The sequence below is a fragment of the Rhea americana genome, unplaced genomic scaffold (assembly GCF_003343005.1).
Source record: "Rhea americana isolate MKP2758 unplaced genomic scaffold, rheAme1 scaffold_175, whole genome shotgun sequence".
NCBI classification, from domain to species: Eukaryota; Metazoa; Chordata; class Aves; order Rheiformes; family Rheidae; genus Rhea; species Rhea americana.
Window position 1 is genome coordinate 485,266 of NW_028185872.1, and position 13,965 is coordinate 499,230.

General features: G+C 52.5%; 2 protein-coding genes across 5 annotated transcripts in view; one reads left to right on the forward strand and one right to left on the reverse strand.

Moving 5' to 3' along the window:
* ADORA2B (adenosine A2b receptor) overlaps nucleotides 1-13,965 on the forward strand; it is a 19,050-nt gene continuing 5,085 nt past the window's right edge. The window contains exon 1 of the mRNA XM_085301275.1: nucleotides 1-476. Within this exon, the coding sequence (XP_085157401.1) occupies nucleotides 148-476 (329 nt within the window). The 5' untranslated portion in view covers nucleotides 1-147. The remainder of the gene's footprint in view (nucleotides 477-13,965) is intronic.
* Nucleotides 11,504-13,965, reverse strand: part of ZSWIM7 (zinc finger SWIM-type containing 7) — a 21,040-nt gene continuing 18,578 nt past the window's right edge. Inside the window, exon 5 of one of the 4 annotated variants that reach the window (XM_085301280.1) lies at nucleotides 11,504-12,245. In XM_085301280.1, coding sequence (XP_085157406.1) covers nucleotides 12,150-12,245 — 96 coding nt within the window. In that variant the 3' untranslated portion in view covers nucleotides 11,504-12,149. Of the gene's footprint in view, nucleotides 12,470-13,965 lie in introns of all 4 variants that reach the window. The other 3 variants (XM_085301281.1, XM_085301278.1, XM_085301279.1) reach the window with 3 other exon arrangements.

The following is a 13,965-nucleotide window of genomic DNA, read 5'->3' on the forward strand; positions in this document are numbered from 1 at the left end:
CGGGCGGGCGGCGGCCGTGAGCCCGGACATGGGTGTTTCTCTCCGGGAAGCGCTGCCCCGTGGCCTGTTGGTACCTGTGGACAGACGCCCTGTGGAAAGTACCTTTTTCTCATGAACAGCTCTAGCTCCTTGCCCTGAGCTCTCGCCATGGACACTATGAAAACCACCTATATTGTGCTGGAACTGATCATCGCTGTGCTGTCTATCGCTGGTAACGTCCTGGTGTGCTGGGCTGTGGCCATCAACAGTACCTTGAAGAACGCAACCAACTATTTCCTGGTGTCGCTGGCAGTGGCCGATATTGCTGTGGGTTTGTTGGCCATCCCTTTTGCCATCACCATCAGCATCGGCTTCCAGGTGGATTTTCACAGCTGCCTCTTCTTCGCCTGCTTCGTGCTGGTGCTGACCCAAAGCTCCATTTTCAGCCTGCTGGCAGTGGCCATCGACAGGTACCTGGCTATTAAGATCCCTCTGAGGTAAGAGCCTGGAGTGTGTGCAGATTGCCCAGTTCCCTGACAGCCAAGACTGCAACTTTCCTTGCTTAAGCACTCAGAGATTCTAGTCCCCACTGTTACCGTGAGAGGTTGGTCACAAGTGATGATAATTAAAATGTCAGAGATTTTGGAGTCACTTGCTGCAGGACTGGGATAAGGTTTTCAGTCTCCTGTCACTTCAAAGTGTACTTGGGAGCTCAATTTATTGAGGATATTTGTCTTGGGAGGATCAATGACTTCCTGAGGGGCTACACAGCAATGCGGTAGTGAGCTAAGGATAATTCTAGCTAATCTATGTAGGTATTTATATAGCCCCCATTTTTGTGGTAACCAGGCATCTCCCAGATAATTAAATACAAAAGCAACTACTTTTTCCTTCCTACTTCCCAGCCTATTAAAGAAGTCATTTTGCAGATTGTTCCTTAAGAGTTCTTGTCTCTTAGTGAGCAATACTTCTAGAAAGGCTAAGAGTCATCTTAAATGGGTCTTTATATGATATTGTATATACTTCGTGTTTTCAACATGGTCTAGGGTCTAAACAGGCTGTCTTTCAGTGCTTAAAGGAAATACGTTGAACAGAGTGAAAATGCAAGATGATACATTTAAAAAGGCTGAAAGCATGTTTCTATGCTTGCATAGGTACCTTTTCCTTTTCAGTGCTTACCACGAGTGAATGTGTAAATTAGTAAACCTCACAAGGTGTCAGCTCTGTACATACACTGGGAAAGAGGGAGATGGAATGAGAAAGGATTCATACCTCAGTTTTCAAAAATTTACAGTTAATACTTTCATACAAACCCAGTATCAAAGACATAAATTGGTTTCCTTTTCATTCATGAGACATTACCATATACTGGGCAAAATGTACTAAATGTATTTTACAGATGCTTTAAAAGTGAGTTGGTGCAGCTTCCTCAATCTGAAGTGCACCAAAGCTCTGGATTTGGGGTTTCGGTGGCCCAGATCTGTTAGTCATATTCGTGTGTCCCTTGTCCCTCCCCAAGAATAGGTCCCTGGAAACCCCTGGGGAGCCCAGGACTGCTCAGGGGACTGATCAGAAGTGGGATCTGTGGGTGGGAAACAGGGCAGATTTGGGGTAGAGACCACAGGTGTAACTGTGTAAGCTGCATGTTCTGCTCGTCTGTGGCACCTCCCTTACATGAGCAATACATTCACCCTAAAATGACTTTAAGGAAAAAACCCTTAGCCCTGTTCTAGCACCCTGCATGAGAGCCCCCATACATTATGCAAATATTAATTACTCATCAGGCAGGTGACAAAAAGTGGTAATGGAAATGCATGTATTGCTGAGTGGCTGCGTGTGTCATGGGCACCCACAGCATGGAAATTCCAGGGTACAAAGAGCGACCGAGAGCAGCTCTGCAGCCCTGCTCCTAGGAGGCAGCCAGGAGAGAAGAGTTCACGCTGCTGCCAGCATCTCTGACACTGGCTGCTTGCCTTCCAGCTACCGGGGCGGGACTCAGAAACGCGCACTAGCTCCAGATAACGCTTTGGTGATGATTCTGTCGGTTCGGGGCTTCCTTGGAATAGGGTCTGATGGCACAGCAGCAGCTATGAAGCGGGCTGAGTTTTTTTAAGTTTCATTTTAATCACCCCATCCATCACAAGCAAGATGTTCAAGCGTGAGCTGTTAATTACAACTCTCTTCCTTTGTACCATGAATGTGTTTTGCAGTGCTTGGCTGAGGAAGTTGAACTTTTTTGAGTTTAGTTTCTACTCTAGTTGAATCTACAATGAGAGCAGCAGAGCAGATGTGCTTCGCGCAGGGATAAGTATGCAGAAGGGAAGTGGTTTTGACAACTGACAAAAAGAAAGCATTTCCTCCACTCTTTCCCCCCCCTCTTTTTTTCACACTCCTGCTTTCCAGTGCATTTGCTAGACCTTTGGCCAGTTTATGCACCTGTGTGGGATAAAATGCCAGGGCATGTCTGCCTTGCTTCAGGGTGCTTTTGCAACATCGTTTTTTCACCCCATCTTAAGCTAGATCTGTTATTCCATTTGCACAGATGTCTCTATTCTTGTGCCTGCTTCCTAGCTGGACACATCCAGCCCCTTCGGCTATAAAATGAGATCCAGGAATCCAATCCTGGTCTGTTCTGAAGTTTGAGGTTTGGATTAAACTTCGTCTTGGCTTTAAGGCCTGTTTCAGTGCGTTCAGAGGTGAGCTAGTAAGCAAAAGCACTTTAAAGGCTGGTGGGTTTCTAGCTGCTAGGACTGCAGGGCAATGGGCAGGTCATTGCTTCAGGAACGGGAGCCTGAGGGACTGGTGCTGAAAGACTTGTTATTTGTACACCCGACATCAGAAGAGGATAGGGAAGGCAGCGGGAGGATGTTATAAAACTCGGCYGGCAAAACCCTTGTGCACCGCACTGGAGTTTTGCAGCCAAAGTCTGGTTAGAGTTATCTCGGGAACAGCGTTACCCGCCAGGTACCTGCTGGCTGCGGCCCGGGGCGAGGTGGGAGGAACTTGCCCACCTGTTCTGGGTAGCTGCAGGCACTGTTTCTGGAAGGGGATTTGGAAATCTCCCTGTGGAAAGGGAAAGCTGGTGGTCTGTTTGCAGGAGTGATGACTTTTAGAAAAACTTTCTGTATCACTAGAACGCTTTCTCTGGAGACCAGTGAAGAGGCTGGTAACAAGCCATGAAGCGTTCAACCTTAAGGAAATGGTCTAGACCGAGCCCACAGCCTGACCTGTCTAACAGCCGAGYGCGCCGCAGGGACCGGGCTGTTGGAGCGCGTGCGGGGCCGGCGGGCTTGCGGGGGCACTGCACGGATCTGCATTAGCGCCTGGATAATGATGGATTTTTCAATTCTGTGGCTGGAACAAAAAATCCCCTGGGAAGAGGAAAATTGTTTCCGTCAAACTGAAACAGCATTTTTTTGGAGGTTTTAGTGAAACAAACTGATCCATCTCAACCTGGCAGATTTTGTTTGTGTGTTGCTTAACCCTTCCAGTGTTGCTATGATGCTTTTTGAAATGGAGGCGTCCTGTCTGGAAAGGAACTAACAAATTCTCATGTAGGGAAAAAAAAAAAAAAAGAAAGTCTTATAAAATGTAAAAATGACGTTTGAGAATCCTCCCTCTTCTGGCTATAAATATTTTCTGGATTTGACCTGAAGTCATGCATACTTTATGTCCCTTGAAACTGTTTTTTGTTTATTTTTGTCAATTTTACTGTTTGTTGAGAACCCCTCCCCCTGCTCCCCCCGCCCCGGTCCAGCTCGCRCAGCTGCTGCCCTGAGCCCTTCCCCGCATCCTTTCTCTCCCGGCCCTCGCACCAGGACGCCACTTCTTCTCCTCCGACGTGCTCTGCCCCTACCTCGCTTTCTGCGCTCCACCCGGAGCCCSGTGCTCCTCGCTGGGCCAGCGCCGCAACCCCTGAGCGCCCGGTTCTGTGTTGTCCCAGGTCCGCAGCGTCGTCTCTGCGCTCGTCTGCCGGCCCGATCCCCTCCTCTGAACACGCGCTTCCCCGCAAGACCTCCTCCGCRTGCAGTGCCAAAGCCAGGCAATTCAGCACCTTTCAGCAGCAGGAAATCAGCCCTGCAGAGTGTCTAGCACGTGAATGGTGCAGGCTTTTGCTCGATGGCTTTCTCCAGAGGTGGATTTCACCCCACAGCCCTGTAACAGTGAGCCGAAGAAACTTTGTAGGTGTAATAAAATCTTCCCCTTTTATTTGCATTAACCAGTATCCTTATGTATGGCTAATAACCGTAAGGATAGAAGCCTGGAGTGAATGTGTCAGGAATTAGGGAAGGCAGAAGAGTATCTGTGCTTAGAGAACAGAGGAGAATTAAGCACTCTGCCCAACTTTACAGTGTGCCCTCCTGGAAATCTCTTGCAGCACAGTGACCGCTGTGCTTCCACTGCCTACCCGGCAACCACCCCAGCAGAGGTGTGTGGAGGGAAATTAGCCCCAGCTCCCTGCAGGGCATGATTTGAGCTGATCTGATGCTTGTTGTTTCTTCCTGGAGTTAGTTCTCTCCAGTCTTCAATTTTATCCCGAGCAGAAGTGCAGGACTGGTGTTCCTGGTACCCTTGTGTCAGGAACTGGAGCGAGGTCTCTGTGAACGTGCCCCCCCTTCCCGCTTGCCCTCCTGTAGCCTGGAGAACCGCAGTTCGAGCACGGTGATTTAATGGCGTTGCAGGGCACCGTTCTCGGCTTCTTGCGCTGCCGATCTCCCGGATGAGCTGCTGCCTCTCTTATCTTTGACCTGCTGAAGACGATCCAGCTCTTCTCTGCTGCCCTCTTGGGGGTATTTATCCAGGCCCGGCTGTTGCTCTTACCTGACCCTTTCAGCGGCACTGGCCCTTTCAGCTGGGCTGGCGGACGCTCTGCTCCCGTGGCCCCGTGCTGTGCCCCTGCTGCAGGAGGGGGTTCCCTGTTTGTTTCTCAGCAAAGAACTGTTCCTGAATTCCTCTCAAGTCACAGTTTGTTCTTCAGCAAAGCAAATCATTGGGTATTTATGAAAGGAGGGAGGGCTGGAGCCACCGGGGAGAGAAATTCCTCTTCAGAGCCTTGGCCTTCCTCTCCATCTTCTTTGTTGCAGCTAGGCCTCAGCGGCAGGTGGAGAACTGCAGCCACGCTGCCTTCTTTTACCCTCCCTTCCTTTCCTTTCTGAAGGGAAATCCTTCCGTTACGCCTCGCCTGAACTCGTGCGTCGCGCTGTTAGTGTGTGGCGACGGCGCGTGGTGCCTGAAGCCGAGCCCACAAGCGGCACAGCAGGCGAAGTCTTCCAGAGCAGGCAGGCGCTCGAGCCCCGTGCGCCCGGCGCCGGCGCCTGCCAAGCTTCCCGGCCGCGCAGCAAGGCTGGCAAACGGCGCCCGAGTCCTGCRGCCAGGACGGCCACAGCGCTGGCTTGGGCAACCGAGTGTCACGTGCGCAAGGAAGCTGGTGGCAGCCGAGTGTGACCCGGGCACAGCGCAGGAGGGGTTGGTGCCGCGTGGGCGCGGAGCGCGCCCCGCTCGCCTGGCCGCGCGCCTCGCCGAGTCGCCCTTCCCTCTGGGCTCCGCGGCGGCTCCGGGCGCGGGTGCGCAGCAGCGAAAGCTGTAATAACCGCATGTGCCCCCACRGTGAGAAAGGGAGGGGGGAAACAACTGCTAGTTTTGGTTCTGAGMAGCCTTATTTCTTTCAGATGTGTGTTCCAAATCCTTATGCTTTTCCCCCATTCCAAGGGCCYGTTTCCCTCGCTGTCTTTTTTGGCAAAGGGCAGCGCGTCCTGCCTGGTGCGTCGGTGCTGACTGCCCAGAAGCTGCCCAGGCAGGAAGAGAAACACCTTGTTGGAAAAGCAACACACTGAAATTAGGGCCCTTGGGCACTACTTTGATACCAGTTTTAACCCCCCCAGGAAGTGTCTTTGAGACCTTTGCCCCACGTTGAAGCTGGAGGGCGCTGGCCAGGCGGGAGCCRCGGCGTCAGGGAGCGGGAGCCGGAGCAGCGCGCGGGCACCGGGCCGTTGGCTAGCGTCGTTCGCGGGCTGGCGGCTGGGGGCACAGATCTCTGGGCTGAGCCAGAACCAACCTGTGGGCTTGGTGGATTTTTTTCAGTTTTGGTCAACTCTGTCTCTTAAAAAAAAAAGTAGGTTAATTTTGAAGTGAGAAAAAGGCAGGTTTTAAACCTAACAGAAATTTGCTTCAGAATTAAAATCTTTGAACTGCTCTGCAAAAAAAGAAAAAAAAAAAACTTAAACCACAAAATCTTGACACTGACCTGTCTTTTAATTCAGTTAGAAGTTTTTACTTTGTTAATTAACAGGTTTGTTCTTGTTTTTTATTAATTTGCTCTTTGTCCTGGTGATGAGCACCACGGTGAGCATGGTGAGGAGCCCTTTAGGGCTGTTGTGCCCTGGCCCGTGGCTCCCCCGGGCAGTCGCTAGCAGAGGCCAGTGAGGCTGCTACTCTGATAATACAGGCTCAGCAAGATGCCAGGAATTAGTAACTCCAGATGTGTTGGTCCCCGCTGGTCCATCTGCTCTCGCGGCTCTGCGAAGTCGGACAGGCTCGGGGGGGTTGTGCACGCTCYGGAGCGGATTAGCTCCCGAAGCCTATTGCCAACGTCGGGCCTGGGCAGGAGCCACAAATAACCCGCAAGTGCCCGGGCGCGTCTGTGGCGCTAGGGCAGGCCCCGCTCCCGGCCGTGGGCAGAGGGCAGGAGGAGCGGGGCGGGCGGGCAGGGGCTTGGCGCCAGCAAGGCGGGCGGGTGCTGAGCACCACCAGCAGCGGCAGTGGGAGCTGCGGGGCCCTGGCAGGAGCAGCCGGGCAGATGGACCGGAGCATGTCGGTGCGGCCTCCTCTGCTCCTGTCTGCGGTAACCACGTTTAGCTGCAACGCAGCGTGCTCCGTGCGGCCCGGCTCGGTGCACAGCCCRGCACGCGGGCTGCGGCTCTGCTGCTGCCTCCACCGCGCACTGCACGTCGGCACTGGCACTCCCCTCCGGCCCCACTTCCTGTGTCAAACCAGTCCGAATTTCAGCGTGCCTGAATACTCCAGTCACTCAAATACATGCAGTTCTGCAGGGTGCTCTGGGCTGCGTCTGTAGCCTCCTGCATCTCTCCCTTCCCCATTTCCAGTCCTGCAAACCCCGATGCCCTTCAGGCTCCAAGCGGTCCCTTGAACAGCAGCTGTAACTCTGGCAACTCGTGTGTTAGCCGGTGTTGGGCCGTGGGCCGGGGAGTTCGCAGCCATCCTCGCTCTTTGGTTTGCATGTCTGGGGGGGAGACCAGCAGCCTGGCAGTTACCTTCTTGTTCATTTAGGACAATCGGGAAATCTCATTTTGGTGCTCGGCTGCAGCCGTCTCTGTGCCACCGGGCTGCCCCGGGGCGCAGGCCTGCACAGCTGATCTCCAGCGCGTTCCTCGGCAGCCTCAAGTCTGCAATGCTGTTGAACACAGCAGCCTTTCCTCTGCCCTGACTCCGTGCCGCACTGAAAGCGGCAGCTCGCCTTCCGACCCGCGCGGAGCAGCGCGGGGGCCTGCACGCGAGGCCGTTGCCGGGAGCAGCTCGTGCTGGGCGCCGGGCCGGCCGCCGGAGCCAGGAGCTGTAGAGGGCAGCCTTCGCCTCCGAGCTGCTCTGCCTGAACCCCTGCAAAGCAGCAGTTCACAGGCGGGATGAGCACATGGATGTAACTGGCTTTCTAAAATTGCTTTATGTATCATCAGGGTTGAGTGTGAAACACAAGTGGGTTTTGTCCTGGGAAGAATAATGTGGATTTTTCATAACTGGGGAACAGTTAACCTTGGACTGCAAATRGATTTGCCCCGACTGGCCAAGGCAGCCCCCTTCCCCCTTTCTCTGGGGGCAGCACGTGGCTGACAACCGCCCGAGGGCTCCTCTTTAGCGGAGCCCGTTGGTCCTGGTTTGTGTGTTGCCGTTGGTGCCTTTCTCGCTCTGTCGCATCAGGCTGCTTCGCTGTGTCTCTGCTCCCAGGCAGAACTGCGTCCGAGAGAGCAAACAGCTTGGCCGAGGGAAGTCCCACTTGGTCCCGCGAGCGGTTGCTTTGCTTGGGCTGCAGTGGGCTAAGGCAGCGCACGGGCCGGCCGCTGCGCCCCCCCCTCCCCGCTGCGGTTCTGCTCCCGGGCTGGGGCAGGGGCCGTGGCTGCGCRCAAGGCTCAGCTTCACTGCTTAGTCGTTCAGAAACTTCCAGCTTTTTTTTCAGACTAAGCCAAACCCTAGCGTACAGGCAGAAAGCCTGGATGACAGTTAACACCTTCCAGTCTTTAAGTGCTTCTTAGTGATCCTGAAAAAATCTAAAAAGGAAGTATTGCAACCTGTGACCTGCCTCAAGCGGGAATGGAAACTTAGCAGCAGCGAGTGAGGCGCAGCCGGTTGGTTCCTCTCCCTGCGAGGACGGGAGCCAGGGCAAGGCTGGATTCTCCGAGCGTCGAGGCTCAAAGGTCGGAACAGCCCCCACATATGAGCCTCCTTTTAAATACAGCCCTTGAACAGCAGCCTCCAGCCTGGCTCCGTGCTGTGAACGCCGGGTCTTCATGGTTGCAWGTCACTACCACTACCCAGGGCTGCGCAGCAGCAGCGGCCACTGCGCGGTGGCTGCCTGCGGGTCTGCGCCCCCGGCGCTGGCCCTGCGCTGGGAAGGGCTGTTGCCATGCAAGCGCTCTGCTCTTGCCATTCAGCTTCTCTTGATGATAGGTGTTAACCTGATGGCAGCGAGCCAGAGTCTTCCTGTACATTGGTTGTGCGTTGCTCAGGGCTGTCCCCCATCCCCGGGCCAGGGGCTGAGAAGGGGCTGAGCTGCGGCTGCGTCTTGGGTCTCAAATGCTGCCGGCAGCCAGGACCGGCCGGTGCCAGGCGGCGTCCTGCCCCCTGCGCAGCCCGTGCTGGCTGCGGGCGGGCGCCCACCTGAGCGCCGGGCGCTGGCGCGTTCGCTGCAGCCCCCCCAGCCGCCTGCCCCTGCGCAGGAAGGACAGGAAGGCCGGGGGCGCGAGCGGGGGACGCTGCGGCTTTCCCGTGTGTACAATGGGGACAGATGCAGAGAGGAAGTGATTTGTCTACAACTGGATATGGAGAAACCCAGATGTCCTCCTTCCTTAGCTGATATTGTAACCACTAATCAGATTTATCTCTTTCACCGCCAACTCCTTCCTGGTAAAATAGCACAGCTCTTTTTTTTTTTTTTTTTTTTTTTTTTTTTTTTTTTTTTTTTTTTTTTTTTTTTTTTTTTTTTTTTTTTTTTGCCTCCAAGGTGTAATTTATGATTCATTTAAAATGGCATGCCAGGAGATTTCAGCTGATACGTGATCTCCTTTCCATGGCTGTGGAGCAAACAGCAGCAGTGGTACCCATTTCATGCTATTATATAGCAAAGAAAAAGAGCAAGACGTTATGTACAGCTGCAAGTAAATGACAAGGACACAACTCTCTCCTCTCGTGAATGGAGGTGTCTGTGTATTTTGCTGCACGCTTTAAATAGACCCATATAAATTGTCACTGCTTGTTTGTACCAGAGCACCTGCACAGTTTGTGTTCTGCAAGCTCTCCATGTGCTCGCCACCCTATGTCTGGCAGTCTGGGATGGGGCAAAGATGGGGAGATGGAACAGGGAGCGCGGCTGGGACGAGGAACCCCCAGCGCCTGTGCTGCAGCTTCGCGCACCCGAAGTGCAGAGGCCCAAGCTGGCTGCAGTAGCCCTTGCGCTGCTGTTGCGTTGTGGCTCGGCACTGGGCCCATCTAACRTGGCAGCAGCACAAGACACCTGTGAGTTTAAGGGTCATCAAAAACTGCTTCAGTGCTGGGAAGTGGCAGCAGGGAGAACTGGCACAAACTTCCTGTGCAGAGCAGTACAGCAACCATGTCAGGCGGGCGGGCTGGTACAGCTACAGTATTGCTGCTGCCAGACTGCAGCGTTGGTGATACAGCCACACTCGCCTCTACCCAGCACTGCTGTGCCAGCAAGGGGCACAGAGATGTCCCTGTTCCAGTGCACCTTGCTCCACGGGCCTGGGGGGTGCTGGGAGGTGAGAGTTTTGCTGWTGGAAATGTTAATGCTGGCACTTAAGCATTGGGTTGTGTGTGCAAAACACAGGAGAAGCAGTCGAATACTTGGTGTCTCTGTGGGGCTTTCACAAACACAGCCTCAGAGCCCTGCGGCCTTCTGAGGGCTGCTGGGGAGATGAAGGCCCGGTGGAAGCTGCAGGACTGCTCATAGCATCTCCTTATTGCTAGAAGCCGCAGGAGCTTTATGCAGGCCCCAGCGCGGCTGGAGGATAGCGCAAATGCGTGSGGAGATGGCGCTCCTGTTTCAGGCCATGTGAAGAGCCAGGTGCCACACGGCAGATTTGCCAGCTACCAGCTGCAGTTCTTAAGAACACGATGGGGATGCGATAGCTCAATTACGTGATTTCCCACAACAGCCCAGTAGCAGAGGGGAAGGAAAGAACTGGGAACAGGGTGGCCACAGCGAGCAAAGGCACTGCAAGCCTTTGTCACCTCCTGCCAAGGTCTGCGCGGTCGAATGCTGCCCCGCACAACGGAGGCTCCACAGCACTGACGGGCACGTGGTGGCAAGTGCTGACGCCGTTCCTTAGCTCGGGGACCGCCCTTTTGTTTAGCAACACCTCTCGGATGCTCAGTAAAACAAACGATTTGCTATTGGCACTGCCGTTCACTACCCTCAGGTTTATTTACTTAGTAACTTACCTGCCAGGGCCCAGGCAAGCATCGTGCTCAGGGCCACCAGCCCACTCCTCCAAGCACCGGTAGAGATGCTGTGTGGCATCACAGGAAGTCCTTCTTTGGGAGTAAGAGTTCCTCCAGGCTGTTGCTGCCTGTGCCCCATGTGTAATACTCCCAAATACTGAATTATGACTTGGCTGCTACTGTGTGCCTCTGGTTTGACAGGAGCTCACAGGCAGCAAAGCCTGAGAGCTCAGRGGGTCACTGCAGGGCTCGTGGGGAGATGCCAGATACGTGCAGGACATGACTCAGTTCCTGCCATTCAGGAGCCAAACCCCTCCACCAGAGAGGCCGGGCTGGCTGCACCCTGGCAGCATGACTTTGGTCCAGCTGTGCTTAGCAGTGCCTGCCCGGGTGTCTTGGCTTGTAGCCAGCTCTATCAAAGAGCAGTGGAAAAGCAATGAGACCTGGTTTAAAGGAAAAAAAAAAAAAAACAAAAAACCTCATCCTATCAAGCAGAAGCGTAGTGCCTGGAGAACGCAGAGCCGCCGAGCACCCTGCGCTGAGGTGTAACATGGTCATTTTGACAGCTGCCGTGAAGAAGCTCATCCAGAAAAAAACAAAAAACAAAAAAACAAACCAACAAACAAAAAAAAAAAAACGGACCTGGCCAACCATCAGTGTGGAGGGGCAATAGGGCTGCTTACGGGGTAGAGGACAGTGAAGACACTGGAGAGCCCGTGGGCATAGTGTTGGTGCTTCCACACGTCCACGGCAGACAGCAGTGGATGGGAGCTGGGCTAATTGGCTAATTGGTCATGATTATGCCAGTAAAGAGGCTGCCTGGCTATGTAAAAGGAGCTAATGTATCACCAGGTTATTTAATCTCAATAAATCATTTAAATACATTCAGCTGTTATTTACATTAAAGCACCTCTTGATGTCTCTAGGTAGAAACATAGAGGAGATTCAATATTTGTTATACATTAATTGGGCAGCCTTTGGTGAGTAAATTTACTTTGACAGTTTTTTGCCTAATAATGTTATGCCTAAGAGAGTGAAGAAGGGTTTTACTGGAATGCTCAGAGCTATGAAAATCTGTTGGTTCCTCGSTGTCTGTTCATGTTTTGCAGTGTGTAGTCAGCTTTAGTTGCCTCGCAGTCCATGCCTGCTTTTGTTGATGGTGATTTATTGCAGGAGGTGGTTCTACCGCCTGGCTTGCTGCATACATGGTTGCTGTTTGAGGGTGTTCCTGCACGATGACAAGACTCTTAGTACCTTGATCTGATAATAGTTGTGCACATTTTTATTTTTAGCATGTGCTTCCACTGACTTCAGACCAATTCAGACAGTGTCCCACCAAACAAGTTTATTAAGGCAATTAGTGAAAAATTTTTGCACACCAAATTATCCTCTGTTTCACTTTGGCCTCTTCTGGCCTGTAGCTCAGTGACCAGGTTTTTGCACAAATCCTTTTTGCAGTCAGAGCAGCACTCATCAGCCTGTTGTCAGTCTGAACAGTCAGTGAGGAAACATTTCACAGCCACCATTATCTGCAATCGATCCACTATATGGAGAGTTGCTGGGAAGAATCTGCAGCGTGTCTGTGCAATGTCAATGAGAAAATAAGGAGGAAATCTAAGGGGTACGTTGTTCACTGTGAATAACTAGCTCCACTTTAATTAACACCATCTCTTCCCTGAGCCTGCAGCTGTCTCCACTGTTCAGCTGTGGCTCATGCAAACACAGAGTGTAGCACGTTTTTCCATCTCTTCCTTCTCACTGAGGGGCCCCTGCTTAAACTTGATTCTGGCTGCAGTTCTGTTGCCTGTGGTAGGGAAGGGTGAGCAACACTAACATAAACATGCCACTGTTACAGTCACTAGAAAGTTAAGTAACTTCTTAATTGGTTTTGCAAACCTTCAAGCAGAGCCTTATCTTTGCAGAAAAGTTCAGGAAAACAGTAAATGGAAAAAGCCCTATTTGGGGCTCCATGTTTTCAGCAAGAGAAGMACTGACTGACTGTAGCAACGTGGTGGACACTGGATGCAGCGCGGTGCATGAAGCTGTTGCTGCTTTTCATTATGTTGCCTTTAGGCAGCCTGTTTTGTTTCGGACAAACCTACCATCAAGAAAACTTCTGATTCTTTCAATCTCTGTTTCTGAATAATGCTGCCTTTTCCATTTTCCACTCCGATGACAATAGCTTTTGTGACATGCATGATAGAGGCAGCAAATGAGCAACTAAAGTGATCAACTCAGAGTAAATAGCACGAGCCAAGGAGTCTAATCTCACATTTGTGGTCCCTGCTAGCCACATACTTTCCTCCCACTTGCAGATTTATAAAAGGTCAGAATTAGCTCTTGCTACTCCCTACGGAACTGACTAAGAGCAGCCAACATTAGGCAGAAGCTTCAGAGACTCGGACTTTGCCAATTAAAGCTTAAAAGGGGTGGGATTTTTGAGACACTGCCCCAAATCAAATCTTAAATACCCACAACCCCAAGCCAGGTCAGGCTCCTGAAAACACGTACAAAATACAGGCTTGTGAAACTAATGGGCTTGGCCTCACTGTTGCCGCATCTGATAATAATTTTGCATCTTCTGAAGTGGTGAGAGGTTAGTAATAATGGGAGAAAAGAGCGGGGGCAGGAGGGGAGGGAGAAAAAAACCAGTTGTTGAATGTAAAGTGTGTTCCCAGTTCAGTAGTATACGTGGCTGCTGCTGTTGCTGCTACTTCCTCCGAGGTGGTTCGCAGCCAGCCCGCTCAGGCCAGCCCAGCTGCGCCTGGACGAAGCGCAGCTCTGCCGCGGGCTGCAGCCAGGCGCGCTCTGCAGCCTGCCTCCTGGTCCGTTCTGCACGCCCACGGCTTGCCCCTCCTGTACGCGTAGCTCCGAGGAGGAGACGGACACACGCACACGCTCGCACAGAGGCAACTCCAGCGTGATTCACATGCACAGCTGCAGTTCTGTGGGAATAAAACCCTCCGCTGCCTCACGGGCCGGAAGAAATTCAGAACAAACGTCCTTAGGAAAGGAGGAGCAGGGTAGGGAAGCCAGARTAAACAAGTGCTGAGAGAAGGGTGTGGGGAGGAAGGGGAGGGGGGGGCACATGTATGTCAAGCCAGTAGATGCTAATTTGCTATAGATAGGACAGTAATGGGTTTCTCATGTTGTCCGACTGGCAATCGCTGTGTTCTTCACGTCTCTAAAAAGAGATCTGACTAATGCTTAGAGATTGGGATCTGTTCTAATTGCATCCAAAGCAGCTTGTATTTTGCTGCTTTACTGTTTAGGTTCCAGTTCCATTTGCTTCTCTGTGCA